The sequence below is a fragment of the Arabidopsis thaliana genome, chromosome 2 (genome assembly GCF_000001735.4).
Source record: "Arabidopsis thaliana chromosome 2, partial sequence".
Taxonomy (NCBI): domain Eukaryota; kingdom Viridiplantae; phylum Streptophyta; class Magnoliopsida; order Brassicales; family Brassicaceae; genus Arabidopsis; species Arabidopsis thaliana.
The window spans coordinates 15,942,351-15,957,838 of NC_003071.7; the positions used below are offsets into that span (position 1 = coordinate 15,942,351).

Here is a 15,488-nt window from a genome sequence, read left to right on the forward strand (position 1 = left end):
TTTGTAACCAAAATATATATTTTATTATAAAAGGGTAAATCTTGAACTGATCCAAATCAGACTAATATTTCAGTCTGTAGTATACCATGTTTCTAGCTACACAATATATATATACAGCTACAAACATGGAAACAGAGGAAAAAACTCATCTCGTCTCATATTAGATCAACATGGTGAATTCTCAACTGCGATATATTAATAACAATAAAAATTCTTAACACTTTCAAGAATTATTGTGTCTGTTATGGCGTGATCACTTAAGCTACCTAACCCATTTATAAATAAATCATGACAGTTTATTTGTTTTAAGAAATCCATTAGTGTAATTTACAAAGAAAAGTAAGCGTGGTCCCAAGATACGAGTCTATGAGGAACATCTGAAGGATTAATTAGCATTTCAGTATGTATTTAATTTACGTTTTGTGTGATTGCCGTTCATAATGTGTTTCGAATATACATTAATCTTATAGTAGTAAACTATACATAAATTAAATTAGTCGAGTTACAAAAAGAAAACAAAAAACTGATTTAACTCTAAAGATTTCCTATAAAGAAATTATTCTTGAAATTTCGGAAAATCATCTTATATATATGCTACGTAAATTCTTATGGTCATAACTCATAATAAACCTTAGTACCAGTTTTTGGAATTTAGATATTGTTAGAATGTGCAGACACAACAAAAAAAAAATGTTGTTAGAATATCATCATGATTATATTTCATACGTTAATTAATAATTAAGGTTCGACCTCTCTCTCGCTAAACTCCATTATTACGACCTTGTTATCTTAGACACACAATTATGATCACTAAACATTTACTATACTATTTAATTACTTCCTTGATGTTGAATTTTTTGCTGTGGCCGTTGAACCAAGAAGCTAAGCAAGGAATCATCATTGCATATTAAAATTATATTTGTTTGACAGTTCTTTAATGTCGGTTTAGCAAATAGTACGCCTAAAAATATTTATTGCCATTTCTTGTGCAATTTATTCTGTCACATGTCAATGCAAAAAATTAACGCCTTTTAGATCAATATTGATTTAGATGAGTACAACTATTTTTGTAAAATTTTGTTAGGGTTTGTAGTTTATACGTATTTTGGCATTGTACTAAATTTTGTAGTTCATTTTATTTATTTATTTTGTAATTCATATTTTCGTAGATAAGTATAGTTTGTGATAGGATATGCCCCTTTATGTTTCCTAGCATGCTAGTTTAACCACATTCTCCAATGCTTTTTGTTATCGAGATTATGATCCAAATTTATATAGTATTAAACGTTTCATTGTCACAAAATCATTTCCCCTTAGGAAAAAAAGAGAAAGTATCTCGATATACAAACAAACAACTCATGTGCCCAAAAGGTTAAATGTCAACACCAATAGCAAATTACCGAAGTACCCTTATAACCGCCTTAAATCTTGTTAGCCAATGGGAGATGCTCCTCGATTGTGTGTCTTGTCTGAGTCTGCGATTGGTTAATCTCTAAACGTCTTTGGCCTATCATTAGGCAACGTTTAGCCGCAAAACCCCTCTCCTATTAGTTGAGTCATATTATTAATTTCATCGATAAAACAAAAATAAATACTAATAGAAAAAAAATCAATCAACGGTCCTCGAAAGCATAAAAATGTATTAAAAAAAAACAAAGTTCCTTGAGAACAAATGAGATCTGAACATGTGTGACTTGCCTATTCAAAGACGACACTTGTCTTTTCCTGAATTATGTGATGGTCTATCATAGACTATACAAGGACGAGTGTTTATTGGTTGATTGAATTAAAAAGGTACAACGAAAAGAAAAAGAAATACATAAAAAAGAATGTTTTTGATATTTAACTAATCTCACTTTGAAATGAAACCTTTTTAATTAGAATTGAATTATACTAATAGTACTTGTACTATGTTGATGTGGAATACTTACCTAAGAAAATTAGATCAGAAAATTGTATAATTTATACATCAACACCAACATTGTTTTCTATAGCATCGTATTTTATTTGTGTCGTTATTCACAAACGTTTTGTAACATAATTTAACACCATAGATTTTGTTAATTAAGCACTGTTGCCATTCTCATTTATACACATTTTTACCGTTTGATTTATCCTTAGTCATAAAATTGTTACATTATCTGATTTCTTTATATATATATTTTAATTTCAATAACGTTTAGTATATTTTGAAGGGAAGCCCAATTGGTAGATTTAAGTGATCAAGAAATTAAAAAAACTCGTAGATCTTAATATGAATAATAAAATAATGAAAAGCCCAGAAATTTTTGTCTGGGAAATACTGAAAGACAATCACAGCTCAACAGCTTTTTAACTCACCTCTCACTCTCAGATCATTCCTGTTTCATATTCATCTCTCTCCCCTCTCTCCCTCTATATCTCTCTCTCCCTTTTCGACTTGAGAGTTTGGGTCCTTTGGGAGAAAGAAGAAGAAGAAGAAAAAGATTGGATTTTGTTCACTTTAACATCTTCAATCTCTAAACCCACCTGAGTTTTCTCCATTTCTCTGTTTGGTTTCTTGTCAGTTTTCAAGAAAGCGTCCAAATCCTAGATCCTCTGTTTTCTCTTCTCTGTTTGCTTTCATTTTCTCTGGATTCGGATCTGACCACTAAAGAGAGGTTTATCGTTTCAGACAACAAAACTCAAAGATCGAATCTATCTTTTGTCCTTAGAGTCTGGAAAAAGCAGCTCTCTTTTGATCTCCTCTTTAGATTCTTCAAAGCTTTAGATGCTTATCTCTCTTTCTCTCTCAGATTCCATTTGAATAAATGCCATTTTGACAGATCAAATATCTCCCACTTTTCTCTCTCTCTCTCTCTCTCTCTCTCTCTCTGTTTGAGCTCCACCATTATCGAAAACTCTGTTTTTTTCTTTCTTTCTTGATTCGATCAACAATCGTTGAAAACATGAACAGAGGAATCGAAGTTATGTCACCAGCAACATATCTAGAGACATCAAACTGGTTGTTTCAAGAAAACAGAGGAACCAAATGGACAGCTGAAGAAAACAAGAAATTCGAAAACGCTTTAGCCTTTTACGACAAAGATACTCCCGACAGATGGTCCAGAGTCGCTGCCATGCTTCCCGGTAAAACAGTCGGAGATGTGATCAAACAATACAGAGAGCTTGAGGAAGACGTTAGCGACATCGAAGCTGGTCTTATACCAATCCCTGGTTACGCCTCTGATTCATTCACACTTGATTGGGGTGGCTACGACGGAGCAAGCGGTAACAATGGGTTTAACATGAACGGTTACTACTTTTCCGCCGCCGGAGGAAAGAGAGGATCCGCCGCACGAACGGCGGAGCATGAGAGGAAGAAAGGTGTTCCATGGACAGAAGAAGAACACAGGTAAACTTAAATCATCTCTCTACGTTAACGTCAATGCTTTTCTTCTCTAGATTTGGACCCCTTTACACTTTCTTTTATAAAAATACGTACGTCTTTTTTCTTGGAAACGTGTTTATGTATACGTATAAAGATACGCATATCGTATAAATATATATACGTATGTAATTTATAAAATTAAAACTATACAGTCATCCACCAAAACAATTGTATCTTTAGTGCGTGTCTATATGACCTACGTATGGGTTAGACAGAGAGGCAGACACACACACATTATTTTGTAGAGTAGATACTTTACATGTTTATGTTAATCTCAAAAAAATTATTTACCCTTTTTTTATGTATCGAGTTAATAAATCTATTAGTAAACTATATACAGAGCAGATAAAATTTGTTTCTTCTAGGCTCTTGATGTGTGGAATGGGTTTCATTGGTGTCTTGGTGCGGTTATTTGTTTTGCACGCATGGACATTGTACTGGGACATGGAACATTAGTATAAACATGAGTTTTTATTTTGGCTATAAAATCTAGTTTAGTTGTTTGTATATGTGTTAAGAGTCGATTTGGTTTATTTAGGTTTTGGTATGGTTAATGAATGTGCAGACAATTTCTGATGGGTTTGAAGAAATATGGAAAAGGAGATTGGAGAAACATAGCTCGTAACTTTGTGACCACAAGAACGCCAACGCAAGTCGCAAGTCACGCTCAAAAGTATTTCATACGGCAAGTCAATGGTGGCAAAGACAAACGCCGTTCAAGCATCCATGATATCACAACCGTCAACATCCCCGACTCTCCTGACGCTGCAGCCGCGGATAACGCAACCGCAAACGCACCTTGCTCGCCACCTTCCGTAGGAGGAAACCAGCGGGAGACATCGGAGTGGGAAGGTCAAACACTATACGATGAAACAGCAGCTGCGTTTTATAATCAAAACGCGTTTTCAGAAACGCTACTTGGAATGTCTTCGACGCCCTACATGGCAAAACTTCAGGAGCAGAGTTTTCTGAACGCATCGCAATTCGAATCGTACAATGCGTATCTCCAAATGTAGCTCACAAGGTGAAGATCTCGGAGAAGTTACGAGTTATATAATCATTAATAATTTTTGTTTTTTCTCTTAATCGGCGTGCATATACAAAAAACAAAATTAGCTGCTATTTTTTTATTACGAGATACTTATTTGTTGTTTTGTTTACCATCTTTTTCCGTGGTTGATTCAACGAGTTTTCAGCAAATTAATTAGGTTTTGTTATTTTAATTACTTGAGTGATTTATTTTTGTGATTTGGAACTCTTTTGAGCTCAAATTGCTTATTAATCTATGCTGTGTCTGTCATATAGGCTTTCATTACAGTATTTTTCCTTGTTGGTGGATATTTATAATTAATAAATTATGATTTTAAATCTTTGTTAGATATTTTGCCACTTTCCATTTTCTCTTTTTATCTCATTGTGTGCCAAATTTTAGTTTTAATAATGGTTGAACTCTCTCAAGTTTCAGTGTCAAAATTGAGGCTAACAATATGTAGGATGTCTAAATGTAAAATGTTAATTACAAAAAATAAAAGTAAAAATCAGTTTTAAATTGGTTGTTCTGGTATAGAATGAATTATCTATTTATGAATAAGCAGCCAAAAGTATGTAAAGTGCCAAGTGGGTTTTCCACTAATCAAAGATTATTTAACTTGTTGTGGTGACAAATGTGTAATCGAAACCTGGCTTTGTGGTGATAATGACGCTTTCTCACTTAGCATACATCTAAACCCTTTTTCTTATGTAATTAGAATTTAGTTTTCAATTACTTTTATTTTCCCAACTGTTTTATTTAATAGGACTGTCTGAAGTTCGAAGTTGACAAGAGAATGAGAATCTACAGAGAGTCTAAAGAAAGACCATAAATAAAAAGCCACAATGATTGATATGCTTTTGTTCCTCAACCAAGTTGGCAATTTTAAATCCTCATCTTGGGAAATTAACATTTTTTTTTTTTTTTTTTTTTTGTTCATCTTTTGTATTGTATCTTCTTTCCAACCATACACAGTACAATTAGATTCAGAAGAAAATAACTTTTTATTCCAACCTTTGGATAGATACTAAAATAATAATGTGATTTTCATAAGAGCAACATTTTAACACTCATCAAAGGGGTTCGAACATAGGCAAAGATAATGATGGTATTTAGAGGTATCAGGCTTTAAAATGACTTTCTGATTATTTAACTAGAATAATAGTTTGCAGTTACTTTTTTTAAGATTTAGGAAACTTTCAAAATTTTAGTGAATTTGTTCTTTAACTTGATGTTCGGTGGGTTCCATTTTGATGCCTTGTGACTGTGAGTAATACGAGAAGTATCTCCATGTAATTGCAAATTTGAATTTGAAGGAAGACCGTTGATTCCCAATTATTCTTGTAAATCTATTTTGGACTAAATTCTTTATTTTCCATAAAATTCGATTTGTTTTTCTAAATCTTGTCCTCCAATTTAAGTCATAACTTACTTTATTTGTTTCTAAAAGTCATTGAAGGTTTTAATGGTTCAGTTTTAAAGTGAGCTGATGTCCCAGTCCCATTTAGTCTTTGGTTTATTAATGTGTGTGCAAACATGGTTTAGTTGCCTGAAGATGATTTGAGGATTTGGTCAAAAACATTGAGAGAATTCCTTTTTAATTTCTCTTCTATGTTTTTCCGAAGCCACAAACGCAATAACCTCATCTAACCTCATACATGTATAATTGAAACATTGGGCACACAACACAAGTACTACACAGAAGCGATTATCCTTCGATCATTTTCTTGTGTTGCACCATCTTTCTTGTTACACACTGTGTACCTATAGGTTACAATGAAATATAACAAGAGATTGAACATGCAAAACACTGTTATAACCCAATAATAGTTATCCACCCGGCTCTTGTTTATTGTGTCTTGAAACCATTTGCCTCCGCTTACACTGCCCACCAAACTAACAAGAGCAATGTTGCTCATGATCCCGACCCCGCACACTCCCACGTTTAATAGAACCATGTATTGGCTCAACTCTTCAGGCACCGTTTCTTCTAGGTAAAGCGCAAAGCTGTTTTCGTAGATTCCTGTGATTGAACCGAGTAGAATGTACTGTGGGAGCAGCCAGAATACACTCATGGGGACAGTTTCATGTAGTAAACCTTGAGTACTAACTACTTTGAGCCTCCTAGACTCAACATGTGCAGCGATGGAGCAGCAAAATATCGATAGGATGATGGAGACTGGTATACCATAAGGCGTTTTGGTTTGTTTAGGTGATTCAGGGAAGTCAATGGCATGGCGTTTTGCAGCCATGACACATAGTTCTCGGGATCCTAGCCTTGCAGCTTCACTAAAGAGTAAGAGGAGTGGGAGAGGAAGGTTCCATGATCCGAACTTGGAGTCCATATGGTTTGCTTGTTCAAGGAAGAAAGTATTACCAAGAGAGAAGACAATCCCCGAAATGAGAGATGTCGCAAACAAAGGAACCGTGCGTATGACGCTTTTCGTTTGCTCCACTTCTGTCACCCGACAAAGCTTCCATCTGTTTTTCCTCTGTTGTTCCAAAGACTCTGTTTGGAGTATCATTGCAGCTCTATCTAGATACCTGTGTTTGAAAAAATCAAGAGTTACGAGTGTTATACAGTAGTGTGGGTTAACAACTCTTAATGAAGTGAATTTTTATTGAACCTTAAGCTGCTTGTGTGGGGCTTAATATCTTGATCACACTCAGCTTTTTCATAGAGCTGGCTTGAGTTGTTCGAGTATGCACAAGACATTTTGGAAGCAGAAGCCATAAAGACCCGGAAAACCGTTGTCAAAGGGCTCCCACCTGGTTTAACCCGTTTGTATGAACACGCACCGGAAATAAAAATCAGCATTGCTAATACCTCACAGCCCGAGGGGATCGTGAACCTAACAAACCACGGACTTATCTGAGGCATTGCAATAGCAGCAAGTAACAAGAACACAAAATTCCCCACATTTCCAATGACAAAGCTAACGAGCTTGGCGGGGTTTCCCTTGTTCCTACCGTCTTCTAGTTGGTCTTCTGTAAATACTCCCAAAGAGATAGACCGTCCAAATATACCAACGGATATAACCGTTAGCGCTACGTAGAACAGGCCCTTTTGTCCATTGCCTGAAAGTATTGGTGACGCTGATATTGCCAAGAACCCGAAACCCTGAACAGAAGAGAGCGTAAATTTCAATTCTAGACAAAGAATATAAGTTAGAACCATACTACATAACCAAAGTTAAAGAGGAGGTCAAGGTCTTACGAAACTGAATGCTAAAGTAGAGAGACAGAGCATCCAAAAGTGACCAATAAATGCATCAACAAGAAATTGCATGCCAAGATGACCAATAGCTGATACACCAGCAAACACATTTACAATCGCAGCTGCGTCTGTGAACTTTAGCTTCATCTCGTTCGTCAAGTATAGCATCAACATCCAGAGGGTAAACCACGCAACGGTAAAAGCCCATGACAGAACTGACATATAAGAAAAGAAAAAACATGATGATCAAGAAACCAATAAAACAAAACCCTAGTGATTACAAGTATTGACCAATGTGGCATCGTGGTGAAAATGTTGAACTATCAAACAAGATCAAAAAGCAGAAACCACATCTCAACTCACCGATGACTCGGAGAAAAGACGCCATATATTACTTCTCATGTGGAAACAAAATCAATGACTAACAATGCTATCAACAAACAGAACACCTTCAGCTCTACAGATAAATCTAATGAAAGCAAGATTTGAAGGTACTGATCAAAATTGACCCGGACATTCAACAGAAGGCTAATGGAGGCATAGACGTGCTTATAGATTCTATAATAAAATATAAGAGACCGGCTAAGATAATTCTTTATCATACTCTGTTATATTGGTCATAACCAACAAGGCTGGTTTTATTGATAATGTTATTCAATATACAGAAAACTGAAGATAAACTAACTATTTTGTAGGAGACCTGAACTTTTGCCAGTTCATAACAACCTATAGTTAACACATACTTGACGGCCAAACCAAACAAAATCCATTAAAGTAAGAAAACAAGACAAAACTTACAAAATTTTATTGTGGGAACAAAAAAAAGGTCTTACGAAATATATCTCAGTCTCACCAATTAAAACCGACGAATCTGAACATAGTTTGATCACCCAAACTCAAACGTACACATCACGCATGATTGCTCGTCAAAAGTGAACAAAAAATTCATGTCACACGGCAATCGGAGGAAGGGGATAGAGTCTCGCCGCAATCAAAATCTCTGCCGCCATATCTCTCATGGTCTACGAGGAGATACAGTGGGAAAAGCGCCGGCGAAACGAACGGCAATGAGTCGCCGGTGTCTGATTTTGTGGATCAAGGTTTCATTAATGGGCCTTAAAGCCCAGTTTTGACCCAATATCGAATGACCTGTTGTTGCCTTGGAACTTTGTTTCCTTTTCAAGCCTATATAAATATTGGGTCTAAACTGGGCTTTAAGGCCCATTTATATTTTGTTCTTTATTCAAGTTGATTTCTGTCTTGAATTCATATATCTAAGACTTTTGAGATAAAACGAGGTATTTTTCTTAGACTTTTGTCAAGATTTTGATCTCAAAGTCAAGAAGTAGGTCCTCTCTTAATTCACACATTTACGTAACGCTACGGCAAAATCAATATTAGTTTGCATATACTAAAAGCAGATACTCAAACCCCATGTAGGGGTCGAATTAGTTGTTTGGTGTTAAATTGTTTCATCTATGTGAAACCACTACTAATGTTTAACAAGTTACTACATTCATATGATCCCCAGTTGTTCCGTCATATCAAAGACAATAAATAGAGGTTAAAGATTGAAAATATAATGTGGAACAAATTGGGGTTGCAAACTTGCAAAAAGAAAACTGGGGAGTTAATATTCACATAAAGGAGAGTCTGTTATCGCAGCCAAGGGTTGTTCAAGTATTTAAGACGCTGCCTAAGTAGATACCCTAGTGTTATGGAATTTAGGCCAAGTCAAAATCATGTGACTTTAGTAGACCCAACATTGGACATAGATCTTGATTATCTATTCATTGTCCCACTTATAGATCGAGCAACTTGATAGTATAATATGCTAGTATCTAATTTCTAGGTGTACTTTGCATAAACATACAGATTGATATGACCTAGATAGCGAACTAATGATCCACCTAACTAGATTGGTCGATTAAATTGATGTGTTTCTTTTTTCCTGGTAAACTCAAAATTTCAAAAATAAATTGAAATCATTAAATTAAGCGAAAAACCTTCTATTGTTATTTCACCTAGAGACACTGATTGGTTTCTTTCTTAAGACCTTTGGTCTCTACCTGTGGATCTAATGAAAAAGTATGATCACTTATGGATTCATCAAGAATGATTTGGTTACTAGATCATAATCAATTAGAAGTTCAAGGCGTTTTGGTGGGATTCTCATAGACATAAAAAGAAAATTGCAGTCAGTTTGATAATGATCGAGTGACATTGTATTTTTGCTTATCAAGGAGTCTCCTATATTATGCATGTTTTAAAATAGTAATATGCAAAAATCAAATATATGTCAATCAACTTCGTCGTCATTTTTTATCGATTTAAAATGCATAAACAATTTGTGAATTCATTGCGTTTCTGTGTATATTCTTGACATGATCATGATCGGGCCTACTGGATCTGACTTATGATATTACATCCAGACGTACATTTGGTCTTTGTGTTTATTACTTGTATGATATTAGTAGAAAATGTCATCTCACAAACGGAACGGTCATAGTTAAAAAAAACTTTCTCCACTAAATGTTTTATAAGAAAAGTAATATGTTACTCGTAGTTAATTTTCTAACGAATGTTATATACAATCACATACCGATACTTTTTTCTTTCTTTTCTTAAACCGTTATTGTACTAAATGTAAAACTTGAAGAAACATTCACCGAAGCAGAGAAGATAAAGGTAACAACAAAAACAAACTTATCAATTCTTTGCCCCTTAAGTATTGATAATTAACCATCCAAATGAAAAAGATTCCAATCTTTGTATTATTTCTTTGTTTTCTCCATCCTCCGATCAATAATCACGTCTTCTCCTTCTTCACCGGAACCCTACCGTCAGTACCAGCAAGCATTGCGTACTTATCCTTTCTTGTGAAATTGGTGCACTCAAAACCTAAGGTTCCTCCCAAAACCCTCTGTATGTAATTCGCAACCTCTATCGGAGATTTGCCTCCTTTACACGTCAGCTCAGCTGGAATCTGTTTGAGGAACGTGATCTCATACGTCGGCCTCGGGTTCATGAACGCAAAGTAAGGATCAAGAAGCTTGTATCCACGTGTGGTGGTACCATTGAACATGCTCTGCTTTGTGTTGATCGCCACGGGAACGATCCGGTCCGTGAGCTCAGCGAAAAGAGCACTAAACCGGAGAAGGAAAGGCTCACGGCACGTGGTTCCCTCGGGACATATCACGAGATCGCCTTCCTCCAAAAGACGCTTGATGTTCGCTGCGTCTTTCTCACGTTGACGAGTCAACGCAACGGCTTTGATTGGTGAGATTAGCTCAGAGAACTTGCTGATGCTGTAAGTGACGCAGCTGATTTTCCGGCCGAGTGCGACAGCTGTGACCACAGGATCGAGAACGGTGCGGTGGTTGCAGACCAAAAGATGGCCTGGCTGGCCAGGTTTTGGCGGCGGAGGAGGGTGGCCGTTGACGACTAGCTTGATGCCAGTAAGCTTGTAGTTGTAACGGGCGATACGTTCCGGTAACGGAATATTCGTGTAGACGCGGATGATAGAGAGGACGAAACCGACGGGAAGCCAGAGGAAAGTTAACAGAGCAACTAACGGCGTTGGGCGTTGGACTAATCTGCCCTCGTGGAATATTATGGGGCTTAAGAGTTTGTTTCTTGGTAATGGTTCGCATTTCGTACGTGGCACCATGTAACCTTCCTGCAGTCAGTAACAGAAAAAAAAAGTACGTAAATTATTTCTATGGGTCAAAGTACAAAAGCAGTTGTGATTTGTACGTAATTGTTTAGTACCATGCATGTTTCATTTTTCTCTAAGTATATAGGAGAGTGGACACCAAAGTCACGAGAGATATATATGTGTACTATGAAATTTATTGATGGTTAGAAAAATATTTATCTAGATTACATATATGTATATATACTAGCTAGTTTATTAGGATAACTATTCGAAGCTTACAAAATGAAAGGAGAGTCAAAAACGAAAAAAGAAAAATAAAAAAGAGAGATGATCTTTAACAAACAAAAAAAGAGAGATGAACATAGCTTTTACATGAGGAAAATAAAAACCGGTAATTCGTGTATGAGGAACCTATTCACTTGAGAGTTTCCAAAAGGAAAAAAATAAATACTGTTCTTTAACCAAAGAAAATGCTATTAGAGTATTGTCAAGTGACCCAAGTTTCTAAATTCACTTGAAAGGTTCCAACAAATCTAGAAATTATATTAGCATATGAAAAACCAAAGTAAATTAAGATATGGTCATTTAGGTTGATATAAAAGTTTGTAATGGCTGACTATTTTTTATTTGGAAAAAAATAATGTCGTAAAAAACATTTAATTCCAGTGTTACACTTCTAAGTAAAATAGCATGTTATCTAGAATAAAACATTATGCTTTTTTATAACAAAAGATATCTAGGAAAATAACACCCACTTTTTTGTTTTCCTAAAAAATATATAATACCTTTAATAGTTATATACCTAATTTTATCGTCATTTACTGCTACACATCAAAAAGGTATAAATATGATTGGCCCAAATTTATTAGGAAGGGCAGTAAACTCCATAGGACAACACAATAATTATTTATACCAAAGAAGCTGCACCAACGGACAAGTTCCAGAGACACATAGTTGTATATACTCATAACGTCCTCGATCGATATTATTTAATGTCGGTGGATAGTAAGAAAGTAATGTAAAACGACAAACCAAATTTAAAAAGAGATGATGACGGAAATAACCTTGCAGATGGACATGAAGTCGTGGTCCGTCTTGCTATCGCCGAGCCCCAAATCAGGTAAATCAGACGCTAGGCCACCAAACTCTCTCAAAACGACGTCACGTTTGTACTGACCGACGAGAATACCTGGTTTTCTGGTGAACCCGGTTGCCCGACCCGATTTGGAGACCTCTAGCTCTGTTCCAAGAACTTTATCAACTCCTAGGAATGTTTTCACGAATGGCTCGACCATAATTCGAGGGCTCGCAGTTATTATGTACCGTTTCCCGAACGTGTTGAAGATACGCCAGGTATCGGGCCTCACGTCCTCCGCATAGAACCTCGGGAGGACGGAACGGACCACTAGCTCAACGTCTCGGATCTTGAGACCCGCGAACGTGATGAAGACAAATACGTTGATGGCTAAAGTCTCGGAGATGGTCAAGTACGTAAGATAAACGAATGGTACGGACACAAGTAGGATCAACGCTCGGAGCAAGCTCCCTGCCTCGAGGGCTACGAGGAAATAGTAAGGGAAGGCGCTACGAGAGATTAGTAGTGTTCCGTCTAGATCAGCGGCCACGGTATGGTTGGACCGGTCCTTAACATCGCACTTTGATATCTGCTCGAAACGGCGCCGTTTCTCCTGAGCTCCCATTAGTGAAGAAGTTGGAGAGAGGAGAAAAGAGAAGATAGAGAGAGATAGAGAGAGATAGAGAGAGAGAGAGAGAGAGAGAGAGAGAGAGAGAGAGAGAGAGTGGGGAGATTTGGAAGGTGAGAATGGATATGGATTGGTGAATACTTTTGGGAGTGTTGTTTATATAAAGAGAGGCGAGAGAGAATGGGCATGATATTGTTGTTGTGGTGGTTTGATATTAGTGTGCCAAAGAAATATACGCGTTGATTTTTCAAAGGTAAAATAAAACACACTATGCATAATAGATAACAATATCTGCGTGACTATAACTGTTGTCATGTAAACTAAGTAGTAAATCTTCTTGATTCGTAAGGAAGTTATCTTCGAGATAATAGTGCCAATAAAGTGGATATCAAATATGTTTAATTAGGGAGAATAGTTAATTGTAGAAGAAGTTGTTTGAGACGTGTGAAGTAGAGAGAAAGGAGAGTTAAAGTTGGTGAAGACCGACACCAATGTATTGAATAGCCAAAACCTATTTGAGATGTTTTTTACGTTGTTGAAGGCCCCCACGCGCCGCCGTTTTATAGTTAGAGCATCCACTTCTCTTTATATTTAGATTTGAGAAATTTGAAAAAAAAAAAAAAAAAATAGTATCCACCATTTGTAAATGTATCTTCGATCAACAAAATATGCAAAACTAACTTCCAACTCATAAAAGACTCGTAGTATAACTTAAATTACGTCGTTTTGAATATTAATCTTAAACTAAAAATTGTGAGAAAGTACACTTGACCTTTTGACCCTCAAACAAATACAAGTCATACTAATAGGTTTAAAAGATCACTAACCGTTAATTAGACGACCGAAATAGGTTTAATGCCAAATAAAAAATCGAAAATTAATCGGAGTCACTGTAATTATGGTCGCCACGGTGATTTTTTGTACATAACTAAAAGAATGATTGATGATACCTCTTTCTCTTATTGTACTAAAATCTAAAGTTCAAATTCTAGACTAAAATGTTAAAGAAAACTATATGGAAACTGGAAGAAGCATCTATATCATGTGTATTGTGTCTGCATCGTTTTGACTTTTGAGCTAGCCATTGTTTCTGTCTATAAATCTCACACATCTCCATCTACAATCAGTTTTGGGCTTACCTATCCGATAATCATTTCACTATTTAAAGGTTCACAATGTTTTGACGATTGATGTTACGCGTCGTTTTAAAGTTTTTTTTTTCAGCTTGTGAATATTGATAATAATTTTCTAAAAGATCATTCACCATAACAAAAATAAAAAGAAGTTGCATGCTATTTACCATAGAATTTTGTGGAAAAAACAAGTTGCATGCTAATTACGGTAGAATATTGATGGAAAGACAAGAAAAAATAAATCTCATTAAAATTTTTGAATGGTAAACTAATGAGACTTTTGTTTAACACATTATCGTTATTTCTTAAGTTGTTTGTCTGACCCATTGAAACTACGGTTGCTTAGGCTCAAAGATCAGATAACTTCCGGGGTATAACATACTTCAACTGGAAGATGCTTTTCACGAAAGGTGCTAATCAAGTGCTTTCTCTTATTTTATAAAGAAATTGTGATAGATTTGTGAGTCTACATAGTTGAAGACTTCTTTAATAGTGGACGTAAGGAATTTTGGTAATTAAATGGATATATGTTGTCAAACTACAATATTCGTAGAATTATCGCAATTCGTGCAAAATACCTCATAAATTATATATCTTGATCGAATTGTTGATCAACGGTTTTAAATATGTATGTCATGTCTCAAGTTCAAATTTCAGAAATGTAAAAAAAAATAGATTCTCTAAGCAAATTTATTGGAGGTTTTAGTGTGTAGTAAGTTGTTGTATTTTTGTGAATGACGCAAAAAATATATCCAATGTAGTTGTCTTATGTGGCGTTGGAAGTTAGATTCAGTTCTTATGTTGTAAATGGTTGATCATCATTGTAATACGACAACAAAAAGATGATGATTTAGCATAGGGAATCTCTTTTTTCAAGACTATAAAATGTGAAATAATAATCAAGGGCACTTACAAAAAGTCTGTTTTGCTTCTTTTTTTTTTTTCTCTTTTTTCTTGGAATAGTTCTTTCATCTATTAACATACAAATAAGTAATACAACTGTTTGATTAGTTGGAGGAAACCTTAACAATCTTTTCCCAGTGTAAAGCAAAATAAAACCCTTACAAAAAAAAACTCAATTATGTTGGAAACTTAAAAAGACTAACAAAAGGTCCAAATTTTGTTTGAAAATTCAGAACACTTTGATGCTGCATGCTGACATTTTTTTTAACCAAAACGTAATAAACAATGTTTTCATCCAAAAAGATTAAGAAAACTATATATCTTGTTAGATAACTCTCTAGTCATACAGGAACTAATTTCCCAATAATCTAGTCAGCGACAAAAAGGCGTAGCTAATCTTTCGTGAATGGTTTGATCTCCTACGGCTTGAAAACG

General features: G+C 35.5%; 3 protein-coding genes across 5 annotated transcripts; 1 reads left to right on the forward strand and 2 right to left on the reverse strand.

Moving 5' to 3' along the window:
* The first annotated feature begins 2,232 nt into the window (after window positions 1–2,232).
* AT2G38090 (Duplicated homeodomain-like superfamily protein) lies at window positions 2,233–4,746 on the forward strand. Its single transcript, NM_129365.4, has 2 exons — window positions 2,233–3,373; window positions 3,975–4,746. The coding sequence occupies exons 1-2, from the start codon at window positions 2,928–2,930 to the stop codon at window positions 4,423–4,425; spliced, it is 897 nt and encodes a 298-aa protein (NP_181344.2). The 5' UTR covers window positions 2,233–2,927; the 3' UTR covers window positions 4,426–4,746.
* A 1,321-nt stretch (window positions 4,747–6,067) lies between these two features.
* Window positions 6,068–8,644, reverse strand: AT2G38100 (proton-dependent oligopeptide transport (POT) family protein; the record flags this gene model as incomplete). 3 transcript variants are annotated; one of them, NM_001336687.1, is made up of 4 exons in its annotated part: window positions 6,068–6,983; window positions 7,067–7,560; window positions 7,657–7,871; window positions 8,510–8,644. In NM_001336687.1, the coding sequence occupies 3 exons, from the start codon at window positions 7,828–7,830 to the stop codon at window positions 6,134–6,136; spliced, it is 1,518 nt and encodes a 505-aa protein (NP_001324907.1). The 3 variants fall into 3 exon arrangements, with proteins under 3 accessions (NP_001324907.1, NP_001324906.1, NP_181345.1); NM_001336688.1 differs by lacking the exon at window positions 8,510–8,644 and adding an exon at window positions 8,020–8,186 and having other exon boundaries at window positions 6,081–6,983; NM_129366.1 differs by lacking the exon at window positions 8,510–8,644 and having other exon boundaries at window positions 6,134–6,983; window positions 7,657–7,878.
* Window positions 8,645–10,145: 1,501 nt separating this feature from the next.
* On the reverse strand, window positions 10,146–13,402 carry GPAT6 (glycerol-3-phosphate acyltransferase 6). Its single transcript, NM_129367.4, has 2 exons — window positions 12,379–13,402; window positions 10,146–11,335 (listed from the first exon to the last, which is right to left on the reverse strand). The coding sequence occupies exons 1-2, from the start codon at window positions 13,012–13,014 to the stop codon at window positions 10,466–10,468; spliced, it is 1,506 nt and encodes a 501-aa protein (NP_181346.1). The 5' UTR covers window positions 13,015–13,402; the 3' UTR covers window positions 10,146–10,465.
* Window positions 13,403–15,488: the final 2,086 nt, after the last annotated feature.

Coding starts and splice junctions, on each gene's coding strand:
- GPAT6 (NM_129367.4), bottom strand. CDS start 13,014: ATGGGAGCTCAGGAGAAACGGCGCCGTTTCGAGCAGATATCAAAGTGC. Junction 11,336..12,378: donor ACTTCATGTCCATCTGCAAG/GTTATTTCCGTC, acceptor TACTGACTGCAG/GAAGGTTACATGGTGCCACG.
- AT2G38090 (NM_129365.4), top strand. CDS start 2,928: ATGAACAGAGGAATCGAAGTTATGTCACCAGCAACATATCTAGAGACA. Junction 3,374..3,974: donor TGGACAGAAGAAGAACACAG/GTAAACTTAAAT, acceptor ATGAATGTGCAG/ACAATTTCTGATGGGTTTGA.